This window comes from Cyprinodon variegatus, unplaced genomic scaffold (assembly GCF_000732505.1).
Source record: "Cyprinodon variegatus isolate N-32 unplaced genomic scaffold, C_variegatus-1.0 Scaffold736, whole genome shotgun sequence".
Lineage (NCBI taxonomy): Eukaryota > Metazoa > Chordata > Actinopteri > Cyprinodontiformes > Cyprinodontidae > Cyprinodon > Cyprinodon variegatus.
In genome coordinates this window covers 354355-375015 of record NW_015151189.1, presented here as the reverse complement: position 1 = coordinate 375015, position 20661 = coordinate 354355, and the positions used below count along the sequence as shown (strand labels likewise).

At 38.0% G+C, this 20661-nt stretch overlaps 2 protein-coding genes across 3 annotated transcripts in view; one reads left to right on the top strand and one right to left on the bottom strand.

Moving 5' to 3' along the window:
- The window catches only part of shisa2 (shisa family member 2), a 10947-nt gene extending 4213 nt beyond the window's left edge, over window positions 1–6734 (bottom strand). The window contains exon 1 of the mRNA XM_015395325.1: window positions 5820–6734. Within this exon, the coding sequence (XP_015250811.1) occupies window positions 5820–6123 (304 nt within the window). The 5' untranslated portion in view covers window positions 6124–6734. The remainder of the gene's footprint in view (window positions 1–5819) is intronic.
- A 2124-nt stretch (window positions 6735–8858) lies between these two features.
- spice1 (spindle and centriole associated protein 1) lies at window positions 8859–17126 on the top strand. Of its 2 annotated transcripts, none has more exons than XM_015395315.1 (17): window positions 8859–9174; window positions 9406–9453; window positions 9573–9713; window positions 10357–10459; window positions 10613–10662; window positions 10754–10842; window positions 13068–13204; window positions 13281–13406; window positions 13494–13768; window positions 14521–14652; window positions 14749–14884; window positions 14961–15074; window positions 15155–15564; window positions 16452–16629; window positions 16701–16740; window positions 16841–16901; window positions 16983–17126. In XM_015395315.1, the coding sequence occupies exons 1-17, from the start codon at window positions 9076–9078 to the stop codon at window positions 17037–17039; spliced, it is 2196 nt and encodes a 731-aa protein (XP_015250801.1). In that variant the 5' UTR covers window positions 8859–9075; the 3' UTR covers window positions 17040–17126. The 2 variants fall into 2 exon arrangements, with proteins under 2 accessions (XP_015250801.1, XP_015250800.1); XM_015395314.1 differs by having other exon boundaries at window positions 10544–10662.
- The last annotated feature ends 3535 nt before the right edge of the window (window positions 17127–20661 follow it).

Genomic DNA, 20661 nt, shown 5'->3' with positions numbered 1-20661 from the left:
ATGCTGAATAATTCACACAGCCTGATGCTGCCACTACCATGTGTCACCATGGGGATCAGTAGTGTTAGCTTTCCTTCACACAAAGCATTTTAAAATTAGGTCAGAGATTTCAGTTTTGGCCTCAATGGACCAGAAAACTTTGATCCATATTTTTTGCTGTGTCCGCTCTATGACTTTCATTTTTTCACCCAGTCTTCCATCAAGATCACCATGTTTTTTGTGCTGATCCTCCAGACATACCATAAACCTCATTTAATTATCTGCTTGTGGTGCCTAATAGTTTAGATGCATTGTTTACATGACGGTCTTCTTTCTGTTCATGGATGTACAAGTACTAAATGAAAAGAAGAATGAATTTTGGAACATCTTATAACCTTTGACTGCAAAAAAACAAAACAAGTCGAGTTATTGGAGGGATTTAATGTGACAAAATATAAAAAGGTTTATGACTTTGCAATGTTCTGAACAAGGCAAGTGTTTGTAGTAGATTGAAAGAATGAGAGGTATTGGGGTCCCCAGGGGGTCTGAGGCTCTCATTAGCAGTTATTAACTTTGTTTTGATCCGTTTTAATCCTCCACACCCTGCTGTGTCCTCAGACTCCTTCACCCCACAGACCTCTCTGCATATGTGTGTGTGTTGGACTGCATCGCGTTCCTAAACCCAGCTGCCAGTGGATATTTGTGACCCTTCTTTTTCCTACGCTATTTATGACTAGGCTTATGAAAATAAGTTACTGTAGCTGAACTGCAGCACTTGGCATCAGTTTAAAGAAAAGCTTTAAAGTGAACTGATTTAATGTTGCAAAGAAAAGTTATTCCACCCTGTAAATCAGAAGAATAAACCGGTTCCTTCTTGCTGACCTTACTGAGGTTTTTTTTTCTTTTAGTAACAACAGCAGATCATGCTCAAACAGCTTTCACAGCACCAACAATCAGAGTCTGTTGTTAAACATGTAAAGTCAGGGCATTTTTACATGTAAAAAACTCCCTTTTAGAGTGTTAATGTGTTAGGAGAGCATGGAGCCGCTCCAGGAACAACTTTGGAACTCGATCGACAAGAACGCTCCAGGTTTTTGCCAAATGGGAAAAGTGCAGAGAGAGTGAATTTCGCCCAGACAGCATGTAGCATGATGTCACTCATGAGCTGTTTCCTGCAGCCATTCATTCCCACCAAACACAATAATGTCCATGTGACATTTAAAAGTGATTAATTTAGCCTTATTGTTCCCACAGGGTGTAGCTTAGTGCTGTTAGGAGGTGTAACTGTAGGCCGGAGAGAAAAAGGTGGCAGCCTGCTCTGGTTTCCTTTTGTCTCTGTGCTCTTTTGAAATGCAACCTTATGACTTTTTCAGAATGCTCATCAAAAGTCGTGAGGTATTATAGGGATTACAGCATGAGACGTTTGTAAAGGGGGAGGCAGGAGAGCATGGACCTGAAGCAAAGCAGGACCTTGACCCATTTCTGCTTGGTGGTGTCAGAGCTCCCAAGATTTAACAGAAGCCTTGCAGCAGATCTCTTGGAGTCTTTCTGTCTTTCTTTGATACAGCTTCAATTACAACATCTCTGCCTAAAAAAAACTTTTTTTCTGACTTCACCTCTTCTCTCACTGGGGAGACTTATTTTTTCAAAACCACACAGTAAATCAGAGGGAAAGAAATCCAGCTTCAAGTTTTACCTGCTCAATCACAAAGGAAATACAGTCTGTTCCTTTAGCTGAAAATGCCCTGCAGAAGTGTTGTTTTTTTAATACCTTGAACTTCATTCATCTTTTTTTCACAATACAACCAAAAACCTTAAAAGGTTTTGTTGGGATTTTAATATTTATAAGGAGTGTAAATGGCATAGTTTGGACATAAATTTGGAGAGTTAGAGCAACATCATGTAGACTAGAAACAGAGCAAAAGATCAGATCTGATGATGATTATTTTGACATAGGTTTATCTCTAATCTTCATGCAGAATGCTGCGAGGCAAAAAACTAAAACTAAGGTTACACTTTTCAGATCTTTGTTTATTCCATTTGATACTTTTACACAGCTTTACTTTGGTCGTTCATATAAAATTCCCATAAAAATGCATTAAAACTTTCAGTTGAAGGTGACAAGAGGTACATTTAATCAACACCTTTTTAAGTCACCATGTAGCAACTATGAACTTTATGCTATGAAACTGAAGATTGGCAGTTCTAGACCTGATTTTTCAGGGGGGCAGTGTTAAGCCAGTGTTTTTTTCATGGGGGCACATAAAAAAAACTAAAAAACAGGGAAATCATGCATTATTTAATATACTCAGTGTCCTTGATCTTGTCATGATCTCAAAACTGATGCCTGGTCTGATTACGCATTTCAAACACTTGCTTAACTCCATCCAGTTCACATTTCCCACTCATCTCATCCAGCTGCAGTAGACTCTATTTAACCAGCCTTCAAACCAGTCATCAGTGCCAGATTATTTTGAGCTGTTAGTGAGATTCTATCTCACTGGATCTCTGACCTCTTGGCATTGGCATCCAGTTGACCGGAACCATCCCCTACCTATGGATTCGGACTGAACTTTAAGACCAGAGGTTACTGCCTTAGACGCTGACGCCGCTCACCCCAATTCTGTTTTCAAGAAACGTTCTGAGAAATCTGTTTGTCCGCCTTGAATACTGGATCCTTCAGTTCTGAGCCTGACAGGTCTAGAACAGGGGCTGCAAAACATTTAAGCCTGTTACCCCAGAAATAAACATTGAAATAGTCTAGAGTGCCTCCAAAATTCAAATAAAATGTCACCCTGTGCAATAATCCTGTACAATAATCCTACTATTAAGAAAAAAAGCTGTCATATGTGTACGCACTGTATATACTGTATATATCCCATCCACCTTTTTCTTCCTTTGCCACATTGGTCTCCTTTGACTATTTGAGCTGATGTAACGAGTACATTTCTCCACTCTGAGATCAATAAAGTCCATCAATCAATTCATCAATCAACCCTACTCTATATTAATTCATACATATAAAATATTGCAATTATATTTTGTTTTGAATATATTTATTTTTTAAATAACATTCAATTATTCATTGATCATTTTAAAGTGTTTTCAATTACTTAATAAGACATTTAATTATTTAATTTGGTATATTTGAATCTTGTATTAGAGACAGCTATTTCAATAAATGCTAGATGTACTGATGTTATGGTGCATTTTGTTATTTTATGGGACATTCATGTATCTCATGATGTCTCTTTTGCCTATATATATATCACAGTGATTGTGAAAACTATCTTGTGACCGTCCAATTGGTGTCTATCATCCACTGAGTCCCAGGCCCCCACTATGGAAACCCCTGATCTAGAAGGTGAAAACTGTGATATTATGTCAACATGGCTGAAGCGTAGGGATTCACACCTTATTTCTAAAGTGAACAGTAACCGTGAGAGACTAAAGTGGTGTAATGGACCAGCCAATTCCAATCCATTCTGTCACCTCATGTCATAAGAAATGGATTTAGCATTATGTTTTTATACGGGGGCCATAAGAGGCCAGAACTAGTTCTACAGGGGCACTGGCACCTGTTGGCCCCTGTGTAGAACCGCCCATGTGAAGGATCATAATGCACATCTGGGAGGCTGGACTGATGGGGTGGAAAAAGAGGAAAACTTTTATGTGAAAGTAGATGAACATTTATTAGTGTGTAGATTAAATATATTTGGATTTGATGTCTTTTAATGGGCAGGGATATTTTTGTGTGCGCAGGGCGGTCGAAGCTCCCCTATTGTTTCTTGTCACTCGTCCACACCTGTTGCTGCAGCTGAGCTGTGGCGGCCACGCTGCAGTTAGCAGCAACCCCCCCTCATTTTAAGCTCTTGTTTGGGGCAGAGTCTGTCTGAGGCCGGCCAGCCAGCCTCCCTCTGTCTCCTCGGGGCCCGTCCCACGGGATTCTCTTGTTCCTAAATACCACATGTTCCCTCATGTTGAGCACATTAATAATTTCCTGCCACTGTATCATTCTGGAATGATGAATAGACTATAATTAATTGAAAAATGAGCAAGATGTGCAAATTGAACAAGGTTTTCCTGTTTAAATAAAAAAAAAACATGCTCTTTGTACTTGGTGGGGGGAAAAAATGACCATGTTGATGTAATTTTGGCAGGAAGCCATAGAATGGAATGTATATTCCTCTTCCTGTAGTGATAAGGTATGATAGCTGCAAATGACAGGTTACACTGGAAGACCAGGGAACAAAAACAAGCAATAAGCCTCTCCTGACTAATATTTGCTTTCTTCTTGATGCCTTAAAAAAAAATAAAAGGGAAGTTCAAAGACTTTATGGAAGATTAACTCAAGGGAATGTCGGCAAGGACGACTGATTTTGTTTTGTCAACAAATCAGCAACATAAGCTGAAAAATACAGGTTTAGCTGTTGTTTTTGGTGATTACGCCTCTCTGAATGTGGGGAGAAACTCCTAACACCCACAGAGGCTGCAGTGGGAGGGAGGTAGGTTGTTAAAAAGGAGAATCACATAATTTATTTATTTTTCCCCTTGTTTTATGAACAGTCCTGTCAGCACCTTGGACCGGCCACTCTCCAAGATCTGGTCAAGTCCAAATTTGATCCCCGTGGGGACGGCGTGATTGAGCCTGGATCAACTCTGCACTGTTACAGGACAAACACGGCTATTTATAAAGTCCAACGGCGTGGCACAATTTGCCATTTGTGAGGGCTGTTAACTGGTTTTTGGAAGAGTCTGCTGTCTCCTGTGCAGCTGTCGCAACAGATGAGTCCTTTTTAACACAGTAATGGCTGCTGTGGGCAATACTATGTTAATGGAGGGGAAAACCAGACCTTCACACGTTCCCAACTGGACCACCAAGCCCAAAAGTATCATGAGCAGAGGTTCATATGACAATGGAAAACCATCAACATGAAAAAAAAATGTTTTAATGGAGATCTAAAAGTATATCTTCTTTATGCAATTATTTAAATTATTCAATGTATGAAGTATATATACTATAATTAATCTATTTTTCAAGCTGTCAGTACTTCTAGTAAGCTGGATAAGAACAAGTTTTTGTTCTTTTTCTATCTACATTTTTAGACAAGGCATCACTGCCAAATGGGTTACACTAAAGCACTTTTATTATTTAAGAACTCTGATTTTATTCTTCTTTTCAGAGAATCCCAGCTTAAGAAGTTCAAAGTCATCCTAAAGAAAATGAGAATCATTTGACATTAATTTTCCATTAAATAGATTTAGGCACCTAGGATGAGGTAATTTTGTTTTGTTCATTTACAAATCTGGTCAATGACTGTTTCTTTAAAAAATATTGTTGCTCTTCCTGCAGATGCGCCATGCTCATTGGAGAACAGTAATACATACAAATCAATAAGATCAATGCCAACTCTGCTTTCAGTAAGTTTTGTTTTACTGTTTAGCTTCACTTTAAGAGAGAGCAGCGCCCCTTGTGGTGTTTAAGGGACATGCACCATTGTTATAATTTATGATTTGGTGCGAATTTAAAGAGCTGTCTTTTTCCTAAGACTTATTTCTTGCAATCTTAGACCGGTCAGACCTTACCTACATTATGCTACACTTCATAAAAGTTTTTAATAATCCAATTAGAGATTGTTTTTAGTCTGTTTTAAATTATTTAACCAGCTTGAGATTGAAGTGAATGTGAAACATGCATATTCAGAGTGGTGGTCAACTGAATTGTTTTGTTGTTTTACAGACTATTTAGATTATTATAAAAACATGTTTTGTTTTATTTGATTCTATTTTCTGAGCATTAGGCAGTGCTTAACCAGGGGAACCATTTATTTCATCTTTACCTGCCCTGGAGTCCTTGTTCTCTTTGCTCTCCGTCCCTGGTACCTCAGTCAGCTTGTCGTTCTCGCAGCTGCCCTGATCCAGCCGTGCGTCCGTGCTGGCGCAGCAGTACCGCAGCTCGCACTTCCCGCAGCAGATGATCGCGTCAACCCCGTCGATGTTCTCCGGGCACTGGAACCCGTCTTTCCAGGCGCCCTGTGGGTCTCGCCACCCGTGACAGTATTCCCCGCTGGCCTTCACGTCTATGACGACCAGAAGCAGAGTCAAAACCACGGGGACCGACATCGGGATTCCTCCTTCCCGCATTCTCAGCCGCACGCTGGTGCGTTTGGATGCACGGAGGGTCACCTTTGAGGCTCCTTTGTCAAAGCTGTTGCAGCGGGTGGCGATGATTTGGGTCTATGTGGTAAAAAGACCTCAGAGGATGAAGGAGGAGAGATGAGGTGCGAACACAGGTTGTCATTTGTTGAGAAAATCCCGTGCGTAAAACAGATCCAACGTCTCCAAAAGTATACTCCAGAGTGTGCCTTATACAGTGAAGCTGTCTTAAAACGAAAGTTAAACTGATATTCCAGCTGTGGTAAATCCAATATATAAAAAAAGGATTTATGGATTTCTCTCTGTTGGCTGCAGTCCGGCTGTTCGCGTCTTCTCCCAGCTCTTCAGATGACTCTCCTTAGGAATGCAGGGGAACCATCACATGGACGCACAATCGTTGGCGCACAGCTGCTGTCCAAGTCCCAGCCAGTCCAGTCCCCAAAGATACAATTTCCAACTTTTCTGTCCTGCTCTGCATTGTTTAAAGTCAAAAGTCAATCGGCCAAGTGCGCATCGGCGTCTGTTTCTCTGTGTGCTGCTGACTGACTGAGCTGCGCAGACTCTCCCACTGTGAGTCTGTGGGGCGTAAAAGAGGACAGATGCAAATGAAGCACCCCACTGTGTCTCTGCATGAGTATCATCAGGTGAAAAACTGTCAGACAGCTTCGTGTTGGACCTTCAAATACAGGTCCAGCTCATTAAACCCAACAGAAAGTTTAGCAGAAGGAAAAAAGGCGATAGAAAAGGGCGCAAAAGTAAAAAAAAAAAAAAAAAGTGAGAGAAAAGGCATTGATTAAGCAAGTTATGCAAGAAAAACCCTTAACCAAAAACTTAGTGGATGTGTTAACTTTCCAGTAAACAAACCTTTTCCTTGATTTTTATTTTTTTATTTTTATAATCCATCCTTTTTAAGAATCTGAATTTGGGAGTTTAATAAACTGTAAAACAGCTAAATTAATATTTTCATCACATTCTTATTTATTTACATCTTGATCTCTATCAGGATTTATTAGCTCTAACAGAAAATTATAAAAGGATAATCCGGAGGCAGTAAAACAAAAGCAGCTGCCATATATATAAAAAAAGGGGGGAAAAAAATTTAAAATAATACATTTTGATAATCATGCCATTATGAGAGAGAATCACTAAATTAATCCTTGGCCATACCAGCAGCAAGCATCACTGCATGTTCTTTGTGTGCAAGGGGATTTTATTTAGGGGTGTCAGAGTGAAAGAGGTTAAATGCACATACATTGGTTTTTGAGATTGTCTCTTAGAAAAAAAAAAAAAACGCCTTCTACAAGTTTTTTAAACAAATTCAGGACAAACTTATGTGTCAAAAGTCCCAAACATCAATTTTTTGATGCCGATGCAAATATTTTTGGCAGTTTGGCTCTTTTCCTTGCAGATGATTCCTTTACTCTACACGCATGCATTGGTATTCTATGCAACACAATTGCCATCTAGTGGTGTTGCGCTACATTGATACATTTTCATGTGCTCAGCGATAATAGATCAATGAAGACTCAGAAAATTTAAAAAAAAAGAAAGTTTTGATCCATAGGGCTATACAAAAAAACCCCAGAAATTTCCAACAAGAAATCTGAGCCCCTTGTTTACCTCTTCTCTCCCAATATCTTGGCATACTGTTATAATTGATAAATAGAAATATAATATAAAAATTGCTTGCTATAAATGGTGTAAATCTTTAGGCTCTTACAAAGACACTGCATTGCCATCCTCTTCCTTTATGTAAGAACTAAAAGCAGTCAATGTATGTGTTGCTGTTCATGTGTTTACTGTTCATTAGCTGATTTAAGACAATTTGTGAATAAATATACAAGTAAATGTATTTTAACTTACATTAACACTATATGAAATACAATTACTTGTATATTCATTCACAAATTGACTTAAATCAATTATAGATGTTTTTGGGGGATTGTTTAGGTGTTTTTCCTTTCTACAAATGTCCATTATTCTGGCCTCTCCTTCTAACTTTTGTTGAATCTTTTAAATGCATTTACTCTAGTGCTTATTATGCGTGTCTATTGCTGCTTTCCCCATTTAGAGACAAAAATCTTTGCCCAATTCCCAAAATAGCTGAACCTCAGTAAGGTTGAATGGAGAGCATTTGTGAACATCAGAAGAGTCTGGTATGCAGATCAAAGGGTTCTGTTTTGTTCTTATTTATGGAATGCGTGTCTAATATTCATTTCTTTCAAAAAAATAAAAAAAAAATAAGACAAAGAAGATATTCTTCTTCTTCTCTGATTGTGTTCTTGTTTTTTTTTCTTCAGGTTATAAGAGACATATATGTTGGCTTGCATTTGTTAAATACTAATTTCAAATATGTTCAAATATGCAGGTGGATGACTATGTAAAAAGACAAATGCATGTCACATATTTAACATTTCCATATGTTATAAATGGGAAAATTATGTATAATTTTCTTTTACTTCACATTACATTAACACAGTCTACTATGTATAAACTATACAGCTATATACTATATATTTTGATTTATGTGTGGGTAGTTCATCTTTTTATTCTCTTATAAGGTTCTGCTTGAGAATTCACCTTTAAAAAGGTTTATATGATTAAATCATTGTATGTATTCATCCGGGCCGCTTGGTGGCGCCAGTGATCCTTAAAGCTGGTTCCGTGAGCTACAGGATGAAGCAAAGGTTTCCATAGCAGCAGCACAGGAAGTGGCGCGCAACAATTTAAATCAGTCGCTAAGAAGTTACAGGTTTACTGTTTCTAGCTTTCTTTCTGATATTTATATCCGCATAAAGTCAATTTTTCAGACTTACATTAGCGTCAGACAGAAAAATTCAGTTTTGGTTTTCGGGGTTAGCAGTGACGCAGAAATTGCAACCAGAAGGGGGTTTGAATTAGTTTGTGTAACGCCTCTTAGCTAGCTTACTGAGTGGGTCGATGTCGTTGGTGAGGAAGGGTCCGCAGCAGCAGCAGCTAGCTAAAGGGAAAAGAGCTGTTCGCCCTAAGAAGACAGCAGCTCCCAGGAAAGACTGGGTGGTGAGTAGTTTGGGCTACACTTAATACAAATACAACAGATCAACTTCATTTGATCACAGCCCACTTGTTTATGGTCTTGGACCAAGACCAAGATAATCTAGGGGTCTGATTACCAGCATTAAACATAATTTCTTCTTAGTTTTTTGAATGAATGGTAGCAAGATGAAAACTTTATTGTTATTTGTTGTACAGCATTTTTTGTAAACCTAATTGTTGCCCGTATTGCTTCAGGGGACTGTTAACGACCTCTCTGTGCACAAGCTGACCCCTGCTGAGCTGGTAAAATATTTTGATTATAGCAGTATCTTTAAGGAACATAGTCTGAGAGAAACTTTTTTTCACAGGATCTGACATTTGGTTTAACTGCAAAAGAGATTTTTTATTTTCCTCTGCTTCAGAGTCATCGACATGAGATCCACAAGTCTCATAACAAAGCTGCGGCTCAGTGGGAGCTCAGAGAGAAAGCTCTGTGGCGACGCTTCAGACATGCTGGCAGCCCTGCTCCCCTGGACCAGGCCAGCCTCAGCATCATCAGAGAGGTATGTGGGATGGATCATCTTTCAGATAAGGAAAAAAAAAAAGCTTTTTTTATAGTCTTGATGTCTCGATCTGATACAAATATCAGATATCAGTCCAAAAATAACAATCGAATTTAATCGACTGGCGTCTAAAATCTCCGATATTTTCACACTGATAGAAAAACTCGTCTCTAAAGTTTCTATAACTCATTGGTCAATTTTAAATGGCTCAATTCTTTTCATACCTTGTGTTGTTGACTTTGTTCCCTGTTTGGGTAATATTATTTAATAAACCCTTTTCTAACATTCTACGGTATAAACTAAATAATAAAGGCTGGTATGATTCGTGCTGATATCGTATCCGATCAATATCTGTATCGGACAATTCTCAAAGCTGACATGTTGGTATTCTATCAGAAAGGAAAAAGTTGTATGGGGACGTTTCGCTTCCCATCCAGGAAGCTTTCTCAATTCAAAATTTTGAATTCAATTGAAATGTTGATTTTGAATTGAGAAAGCTTCCTGGATGGGAAGCAAACTGTCTTCAAACCTGGAAACAAATTCCAGTGGTTATTTTTTTCTTTTTTTTTTGTTACTCTTTTTGAATGACTATGACCTGGATGACTGGGGATCTTCACCAGCAGCGGTAAATGTCCCTCTGCAGGTTTTCTCTGATCAGCTGCTGCTGCAGGACGTGCTGGACCGGTCTGACAGGGCCATAGCTGTGGTCAAGGACCTGTTTGGAGATGCTCCACGGAGGCAGACTGGTAAGTAAAAATTTGAAGTTTATTGCCTTATGTGGGATTTTCTCCTTTAGGTGTGTAGTTATAGCTTGATGTGTACTTCTATAGGGCACCCCACTGTGACTGTAGCTCCAAACTGTGATTCTGACTCAGAACCGCCTGTTTTCCACAAACCAGATCCTCCAACCCAGCTGTCCCTACTTAGCCAATCCATGATGGACCAAACAGTAAGTAATGATATTGGTTTATTTTCCTTTAGAGTAATTTGGGTTTTTGATATTTACTGACATATTTATGGGACAAAAATTATTGTTTCAGGCTCTGAATGAGGTAGACGTTTCAAGGGAGGACGACAGAGATGAGAATACTGATCCCTCATGCAACTCAGAGAGTCGTGTCATCAGAAGGTACTGATCCGAGAACAAGAGCCTAGTTTACATTTGGATAAGATTCTGATCTGTATAATAAAGTGGGGTTCAATTGATCTGAAAAAAAAGGTTTAAAGTAGGACTGGAAAAATAAGCAGATTAATTGATTATTAAAATAATCATCAAATAATTTAGAAATCGATTAATTAATTAATTGGAGTGTTGAGACTCTAAAACATGGCTTTAGCAGACAGAGCAACCCACTTAGAGCAGTAATTAAAAAATGTTTGGTTTCTGTTGATTTATGTTTTGCAGCAAACTTATCTTTCTTGGTCAGCTCCCTCCCAGTCTGTGGTTATGTTAAACTGGACCATGACACTGGTGCTCCAGCAGTTTTTATCAGACTTTAGTCTGGATGGTTTCCTGTTTTTCATAATCTCACTCACAGTCATCTTTCTTATTGAAGAAAGCATATAAGCAAACCTGATGTAGTTGGATTTTTCAGCTGAACAATGGGCCTCATGCAAGAACCGTTCGTACAAACAAATTTGTTCTTAAATCGTTCATTTAAGTGATTTAGGAGAAAGGTTGCATTCACCCTTCTTCTCCCAGGTACAAAACAATTTTATGGTGGCTCTGGCATGTTGGTATTCACTGGACGCTGCTTTAATTTGTTGTTATCTTTTCAAAAGAAAGAACAGTCAGAGATAAAGCTACTCTTGAAATAACACCTAGAAAAGAAAATGGATGGAAAGTTCAGCAACACAGTGAGACGTGCATTCAGTTCACTCCATGGCGGCTCTTTGCTTTGTTGTTATTCTAAATGTGGAATATTTCGGTATTGTTCTGTCTGATTTCATCAAATTAGAGTTTCACCATTAACATTTTAATATATATATATTAAATATAAATATTATGCTTGAGAGAGGAAGGAAGAACAGACGGTCTGGAGATGTACAGTACAGGTGTGCATGTTTATATAATGGAGAATTTTGTCATGTTTGTTGATGGTGAACTTTCGGTCATACGTTGTACCGATGGAGACAAGAGGTCTCCATCGGTACTTTTCATTAAGTATTTTTAAATCAGATGATTTTTCTTTTTATTCTTTTATTTTTACTTCTGTAATAGTGCAATCATGGCTCTTGTCATTTATTTCACACTGCTTGGCTTTTTACTGTACCTTTAATTCTGCTGCTCTGCTCTCAGTCAGCAGATTCTCCATCTTCCTCTTAATTGCAATTTCTTTGAATGAACACCTTCTGTCAAGCTTGGGAAGTCGTAGCCCTCCCACTTATACAGTAGTAGCCATTCCAAATTTCCCCATGAGTCCTTGGCTTGTCCCCTACAATTACTTTTTAAACATCAATCTTTGTACTAAAATATTCTTTCTGTCATGATTTGTGGACATTAAGATCTAAAGAGAGGCTTCATCTCCTGGTCAGATCCTTTAATTCAGTGAAAGCGTGGAGTCAGAGCAAAAAACATACCGGTATGCAATGGGGGGTCACGCCAGTGGCTGGAAGTTGGAGGGAATTTCACTGGGACTTGGAGGGAAGTGGGCTGCCATTCGACTGGCGTCTGACTGGGACTGGAAAGGGCCATTTTCAATGGCTGCTACTGTATGTAGCCTTATATGGCATTATTGGGGCAGTAATTAGGCAGATTTACATTTCTCAGGAGCGCACACTTACAGTGTTGGACTGCATCAGGTTTAAAAGGATAATTTACTGAAGTTAAGAACGTTTTTTGAATGGCCCATGGTAGGATTAATAAGCAGGACAAGTTTAGGACAACAATACGAAAATGTTTTTGCATGAGGCCCGGGGATCTCAAAGAAGCATCAGGACCAGTTTTGAAATGGATAAAACTTAATAATATCAAGTGTTTGGAGAAAGCAGCACATTCTAAACCCCAGATCTGTAGTTTAAAAAACAAACAACTAAAATGAGTTATCTGATCAGAGCTGTGGTCAAATGTCCAAAGTTACAAAAAGTTTGAACCTTTTCTGAAATTTATAAACAGAATGTGTGTCGACTTATTTATGGCACTGTTCTGATTCGACAAAATCGGAAATAAATTACAAATTGTGCATCCAATTCTCATTTTTCTGATTCTTAGTCGCTTTTTTTCTTATATAATAATTCCCCCAGTGAAGAAGAATAATAATTTTAATACAATGAGGTTTTTATCAACGATTACTGTATGTAAGCGCCTGGTTTGAAGCTATGCATTGATGTTGATCCTTGTGTTTGTGTTTGCAGGGCATATGTCAGGAAAATGAAATCTCAAGGTAGAGTGACAAACAAACACAAAGGTCATCACCTCAGATCTCATCCAGGAGATAAAGAAAATGTCCCTGTGACCCCCGTGAGCTCAGGCAGGGCACCCAGCCTAACTGGTAATCTTCATGTTGAATTCATGATGTGAGGTGATTTAATTCAGCATACAGACTCATACAGCCCTTTTTATTTCAGCTCTTAACGCCACTGCAGCGGTTCAACGACATCTGTCCAAGCAGCCTCCGTCACACCAGGACAAGCAAGAGGCTGCTGTCCTAGTTTCCCAGGTCCTGAATCCTGAACTTCCTCTAAATCAGTCAGGTAATTTCCATAAAACACAGCTTTATTTCTTAACTTTTATAAAATTATTTAATGATTAAATACTGTTATATATATTTTTTTCTTTAGAAAGAATCAGCAAACGCACAGAAAAGACCAGGAAGTGTGTTTCTGGGACATTGGAGCTGGACGGCTCTTCAGTTGCGTCTCTTAGTGGAGATCAGTCCACTCTAGGCCTCCTGCAGGAAATGTTGGGTCAAGTCAAGGCAGACTTGGACTCTCTGAGTCCTGACACAGCACCAGAATCAGCAGGGGGCCTGGAACCCCACAGAAGACGAGGTCTAACAGGATTCTCTGTTGCTTTGGTCTCCACACTGGGACGTGTAGTCCACCTCCTCAGAGAGGTAAATAAGAACACCTGGGAAGGCTTTATTACAGTTTGAATACAGAGTAGTTTGCTCTTTTCTTCTATGTCGCCATTTTTGTAAAACTCTTCTGCTGTTTTTTTCTATTCTGAATTTATTTACAGACTTAGATTTATTTTGTATACACAACTGTATACAAAAAGAAATTTCGTTTAAAACGGCTCTAGACTATTTCATTTTTTAGAGTGCAGCCTTGAAAAACGGTAATAAAAACATTTAAAAAATAGTTATATAAACATGACTGTATATTTACAGTTCTAACATAAATTTTTTTACAGAAGCTTATATTGCCGGATATATATTCGTCCTCCGTTGATGAGAAAAACGCCATTGTAGTATCAGGGTGTGTAGTATTGCTTGGCTGTAAACCTCTGGTTGCAAATGATACATCTGACCACCATCACTGATGTAGGTCTAAGTGACCGAGATCTAATTGGTGCAGATACCATTATGACAGGAAAACATAAAAATGATGCCCAAAAATACGCATTTATCACATATGATGCCTCATGCTGATGTTCTATAAATGACCTCACTTTTTTAAAATGGTGTTGCCTGGATTTATGAATTAGTTCTACATTTGTTTCTACCTGTGTGCAGATTTTGCAGACTTGTTATATTACTTGAAATGATAAGTTAATTTCTCTTGTTTGATTTGTTACAACAGTGAAAGTTAAAGTCGTTTCTTAGTTTGATCTGTGGAAGGATTTATTCTCTCCTTTTTGTGTAAGAGAGAAGCAGAAGCTGAGAAAGACGCCAATGAAAGAAGAGGACTGTTGGATGAGCTGAAGGAGCAGCGAGGGCTTATCGACGCTCTAACAGCTGAAACCATGACCCTGAGAGAAGAGGCTGCCGCCTCACAGGTGACGCTGAGAGCCATCGTGTGCAGATAGCTTTCAGACAACCTGATATTCCTTCATGATTGACCTTTGATCCTTGTCTGCTGTTTAACCGATCAGGCGGTATTACAGCAGCGTACCGCCGACTTGGAGCAGAAGCTGGATTCAGTGGTTCTCCTGATGGGAGGACTGGGACTACTTGGAGATCAGATGATTCCAGTCAAGGAATCGGAGGAAAGCCTGTCCCAGTCTAATGGTATGAATGTGATGTCACTCTGTGTCTGTTTGCTGTGTGTGTATTAGAATGGATGTTTAATGAATTGCTGAAACAGCGTTTCAGTCGCCTCCTGGTGTTGAAAGGCCTCCAGAGAAAACCCAAACTAGCGTCTCTCCTGCGGTCCTCCTTTCCCCACCCCGACAAAGCGATAACTGGCAACATAGTCCTGGTAAAGTTTCCAGGATCATTAGTTAATTTATCTGTAAAAAATTCAGTGAAAAATTAGTAATCTGTTCTCTTCTTTTCCAGGAAATCCTGGGTTACCTGTGCAGCGATACCCTCCCCCCTCAGATATCCAGCGTTCCTATGAAGATGTCCAGTCTCATCTCTCTACCTCAACTCTCCCCTCTGCCTCCTCATCGTCACTCCTCTCTTACCAACCCCACTTCCTGCCCTCTGCAGAAGCCATGCTGGCTGAGATCGCTGAGCTGAAAAGACAGAACGACCTGATCAAGGCTCAGCTTAGCCAGGCGAAGATCCTAGGGTCAGGGGTCACAGGTCTGCCCAGCAGCAGCAGCAGTGAGCAGAGTAAGTCTAGCCCAGTTAGCATTGGCAGAGTGACGCCGCAGAGTGCAGCAGAGAGCAGAAGGCCCCGGTCCAGCAGCTCAAGCAGAGGCCAGCATCCTCCCTCTCCAGAAGAGAGGTCATCAACATCTCAGGTGAGAAGCTGTTTAACCCGTAACCTTCTAATAGATAAACTTCTAAAATATTTAACATTTATTACGCTAATGTAAAAGCCCATAAAGACATTCCACTATTTCTGCATTTGTTTTTTTTAAGTTTTAGATAAAAGAACGGCATCAATAAAATAAAAAAATCATATAACATTAATATAACATCTAAATCTGAGCTTAATCATGATTATTATGTTATAATCAATATAGCAACCTTTAAACCAAGAATTTAAATGTTGTAAATCCTAATGTTTTACTGTTTTACTATGATGGTGAAATAATTATATATTGTTATTACAATGTAACAGGAGTGTCAATGAAAGCCAAGAATGGCATCTGGCTTGTCACTTTTAAACAATGACAGTTAAAAATGGTTACAACAAAGTAATGTTCATGTATGTGGCTGTAAATGTGTGTATGTGTTGGAGATGACTGTAAAAGTTCATACCACCAAATCTTTTAGTTGTGTTTTCTTTGACCGTATGTTCTGAAAACGGCAGCATATCGTCAGTGTTACAGTATCCAGTGGATCACAAATCATCTGCTAAACATTAGCCTAGCCTCAGTCTGACTTAATGGGATGTAGAATTCTGCTTCTTCTGCGTCTTTGGTTGCAAACAGCTTATTACCACTCACTATTGTACATATGTGTGACATAAGATCAATTAAAACATAATTTTCATATGTTTGGATTTGAAATTTAATTTAAAAAAAATCTTCACATTAAAAAACCATTGTCATTAGAGAGAACACAGACACTTTATTTAGTCATATGCAGATTTTAAGTAAAGAAAAATTACAACAGCTTTTGTATTTCAACTTTAGGTTAAACAAGATAAATAAAAGTGGATGGTTTCTGTTTCCTCATTCAGGCAGGATCCTCCTCCTCTCTAAGCGTGGAGCAGCGCCTCCTGGAGCTCAACAGACAGAGCGCCGCAGCCAGGAGTCGACTGTTGGAGCTGATCGAGCAGCAGAAGCAGAGCTCTTTGGTCAGAGTCTCTCCATCTGCGTCCCCCATCCCTGCCTCGGCCTTCAGTCCAAACTCAGCAGGTACGATGGGTAAATGAAGCAAGCTGCTGTCAGACACGGCATATAAAACTAAAAGAAATGTTAATCCTCAGGAACGAGCCCAGAGGAGACGGCGTTTCGCTCCCATCGGCGGTGAGTGCCAGAGCCGATTTACAGGACTATCAAAACCTATAGATCTGTGGGGCTCCTGATAACACACCTAGCATGCTAACGATAAACATTTCTGTTGCAGATCTGCTGGTTCTATGTCTTCTAACAGTGCTGGTTTTGAAAGGCAGACTGGAGGAAAAGAGGTGCACTCATTAACTCCAGATTATAATCTGCAAAAATAAAACTGCTAAATGAACTCATGGTTTTTACTGTCCCCTCATCAGATGGAGAAGCAAAGAGAACGAGAAGGATGGTTTTCCCTGTCTGCTCACACCAGATGACAGAAGTAAAAAGACTCTTCCAACCTGTTCAAACTGAATGTTTTTGTTTTTATTTTATTAAACTCATGAATTAAAGTTTTAAAGATGCATTTTGTTTTCTAGCAGTCTGTATCTTGGTTCTTTGAAACCTTTTGGTGTCTGTAAAGAGTTAGTCTTTGAGAAGAGAAGAAAAGCCTGACTTTGCTACTTAATTCATCTTAAGAATAAGTTCAGCTTAATGACCATTTAGACAATTTTCAACTGAGTAGTTTGATAATCTATTGCATTATTTTAGTGTCCAATATTTACAAAACCTCCCTTTGTTTTGTCTGTAAAGTTGATAAATAATCCCAGTCAGATTAGATGGAAGGCGTCTATAAATATATATAAATATTCAGTTCTTTCTGAGGGGGAATCTTTACCTCAATCTTAAATCTTGTGATTTATTTTGCTTTTTGGTTTGTATTTTAGAATAGAAATCGCCATTACTGTCACAATGTTTGGAAATTCAGGTTCGCATAAGCAAAGCATACGGGAACAAACAAGACTCCAAAATGTACAAAAAAGGTAAATAAAAAATGTTTAAAGAGTAGAGCAAAGGAAGAAAATCTCACACTACAGCCATTAGATAAAGAATTTTAACATACTGGGAAACAGCTCCAGCACATTTACAAATAAAAAAAAACTCAGTCTAATGGCACAGATACAAGTCAGGTCTATGAAAGGAGCATAAACTACGAACTTAAACTAATACAAACACTTATTGGAGCAGTGAAGGTTATAAAGCCAATCAGCAGCAGGGAGGACCTCTGCTATAATGCTCCAGTGTTTTGCTGAAATAGAGTGAAATGTCTTTAGGTCTAGGTATATATCAATGTTCTCATCAACAGAGGTGAATAAAGTATCTTAAAATTACTCAGGTAAGAGGAGCACTAATTTAGCAACATTTTTAAAGTAGAAAGTGGTCCTCGAAGAAATAACTCAAGAAGAGTAAAGAAAGTATTTTTTGAAAATGGCTAGTTTTGAATCATTGTGGGATCATAACATCTGATTTAATGTTTAAAATGGTGAAATCAGACATAGTTATGTGAAATTTGTTTTAAGTATAAAGCGCTTAAACTTGCAAAACCAATCCCTACAATAGGTATTGTTTATATATATATATATATATATGTATATATACCGTATATATATGAAAAGGATTGAGAACTTCCAGTTCCAGTTACTTTCACCTGATCTCCAAATAGCTCCAGTTACTTGTGGTGGCTACAGTTTGATTTGAAAGGGGACAATGCAGGTTTTGTAAAACACATGACATGAGAATTCATGAGTTTAAAATGAGGTATTTAGCCAAAGATCCATCCATTGTCTGCTGGCCATGATGTTAAAAAACAAAACAATAAAATAGAAGTACATCACCGACACACAGTAAGGACATGAGATTAAACCACTACCAGGGTAGCGATAGTCTGACAAGGATATTAAACTAAAGTATAATAAAGTATTACTACTAAAAGTAATTGTTTTTCAAAACACAACTTAAGTGTAGCTAAGTAAATGACTAGTTACTACCTACCTCTGCTAGCTCTGTCACCCCTGATGAAGGGAAGAATCCCTGTATTATAATGCTGCCACTGCTGTGTCTCACTATGATGCTTCTGGTTCACTAACCTATAAGAAACCTTTCAGTCCCTAAAAAAGCTGTCTTATTATACTGAGATGAAAACTACACATAGATAGGCTTTGTGTAGGTCAAACACACAATTATAATGAAACACGTCATTAAAAATGTAGTAGGCTCTGATTAGCCTACTCAGTCAGACCGCATTGTTGACATATTGTAATCATAATTTCTCAGCAGAAGATTTCTGTTTTTTTTTTAACCTATTCTCATTCTCTAGTTTGTTTTCAAATGAGGCTGATCTAAGTTTTTTCACTAATCTGTGTTCAAGCTGAGGAGACACAGCTCTATTTCTGGTCAGCAGGTGGCGCTGCAGTCAAACTAGAGTGGGCTTTTGATTCTGTTAAGCTCTAAAATATCCTCTAAATGTAAACAAAGAGCATCAGAGTCTAACATCAAGTTAGAGTTGGCAGAGAGAAGCTTGAATGGACTCAGATGATTATGTTTCAATCATTATATACTGAAAATTAAAAGCAAGATTAAAGGTGAGCGCTTAAAACTGGGTTTCTTGTAAAAAATGGACATTAGCATTTTCCAAAGAAAGCAAAACTATAGAAAAACACATTCAATGATAAAGTAAAACTCTTCCTAGTGTTTCATTGTCCAGAATATAAAAAGGCCCAATAAACTGGGAAGTAATTTTTTCACACACATCGTCTGAGTGAAATACTACCAGATGGTCCCTGTGGCTGCATACTTATTAGGTTTTTGGGTTTACCTTTTACAAAATCATGAATCATTAATTCAGTTCAGAAAAAAAAAAAAACGTGTTAATCTCAAAGAGAAATGAAATAGTCTTTTTTTCATTATATAAATAAGACGGAACCTATTGTATGAGAATAATGTGTTAATCTGGAGCAGTTAATGTTGTGTTCTGGTGTGAGTTGCTTTAATGTTTTATAAAAACAAATATTTTAAGTAAATATCACAAAATGAGAGGTTAGCAGTTTGACAAGAAGAAAAGGCAAAGCTTTTTAATAGATCTTAGTTTTTCAGGGTTATTAGAGAATTAAAGCTGCTCTAACAAAAATAATTAAACTTAATATAATAATTAAAAAAAATTCAAATAGTCACAAGAGGGTTAAAAAAATCAATCCAATATATCGGTACAAGACAAGGAAGATGTAAAATATTAAGCTCCAAATTACATTAACTTTGGATGAAGAATTTTTGAAAAAAATACTTAAAATACTAAAAAAATCTAATCCTTTCTTAACAGTTCATTTATTGTACCATCACTCTAAAGCTTTAGAGAAATAATTTGACTTTTTTTATAACTATACAATCTCAAGAACCTAACTCAAGAGTTCGGTTAGTTCAAGATAACATCTCAGAATATGGATTTTGATTAAATAATGAAATAATTTGACCTTTATCACTAAACAATAAGCTTGTTAACTAATTATCTCCAGATAACGAGATACAAGATGCAGGTCGCACTGCATGAATATGATGTAATATTTCAACCTGATCAAATGTTGTTTTGCTTAATTTTTGAGTTAAGCAACACAGACATAGGCGTATATATATATATATATATATATATATATATATATACTATATATGTATGTATATATATATATATAGATGGCTGCTGTTCAGGTGATAAAATGCAAAACACTGCAACATTTGAAACCACATGTCAATAATGTTCCTGAAATCTTTTATGATAATTAGAAAATTTAGTTTAAAAAGCTTTATTCATATCTGGGGAAACGATTCAGAAAAAAACTAAACATGTCACACAAAAAAAGAGCTATTGATCTGAATCCATGCTGCTCCTCATTTCCTGAATCAAAAAGTCCCAGAAAAAACAACACACCCAGACTAGTTTCCACTTTAGCTGCTGTTTGAGCTTCATTTGAAGGTTTAAAGTGACCCAGGGACAGGTGAATAGAGAGCTTTGTGTTCAATCATTAAATCTGTGTGGATGGCAGCGATGCCCAGCAGGGAAATCGAAAG

Bases quoted from the DNA above. Each gene is read 5' to 3' on its own strand.
- spice1 (XM_015395314.1), top strand. From the start codon at position 9,076: ATGTCGTTGGTGAGGAAGGGTCCGCAGCAGCAGCAGCTAGCTAAAGGG. The intron at 13,205-13,280 runs GTAATCTTCATG...TTTTTATTTCAG, and splicing joins CAGGGCACCCAGCCTAACTG to CTCTTAACGCCACTGCAGCG. The intron at 13,407-13,493 runs GTAATTTCCATA...TTTTTTCTTTAG, and splicing joins ACTTCCTCTAAATCAGTCAG to AAAGAATCAGCAAACGCACA.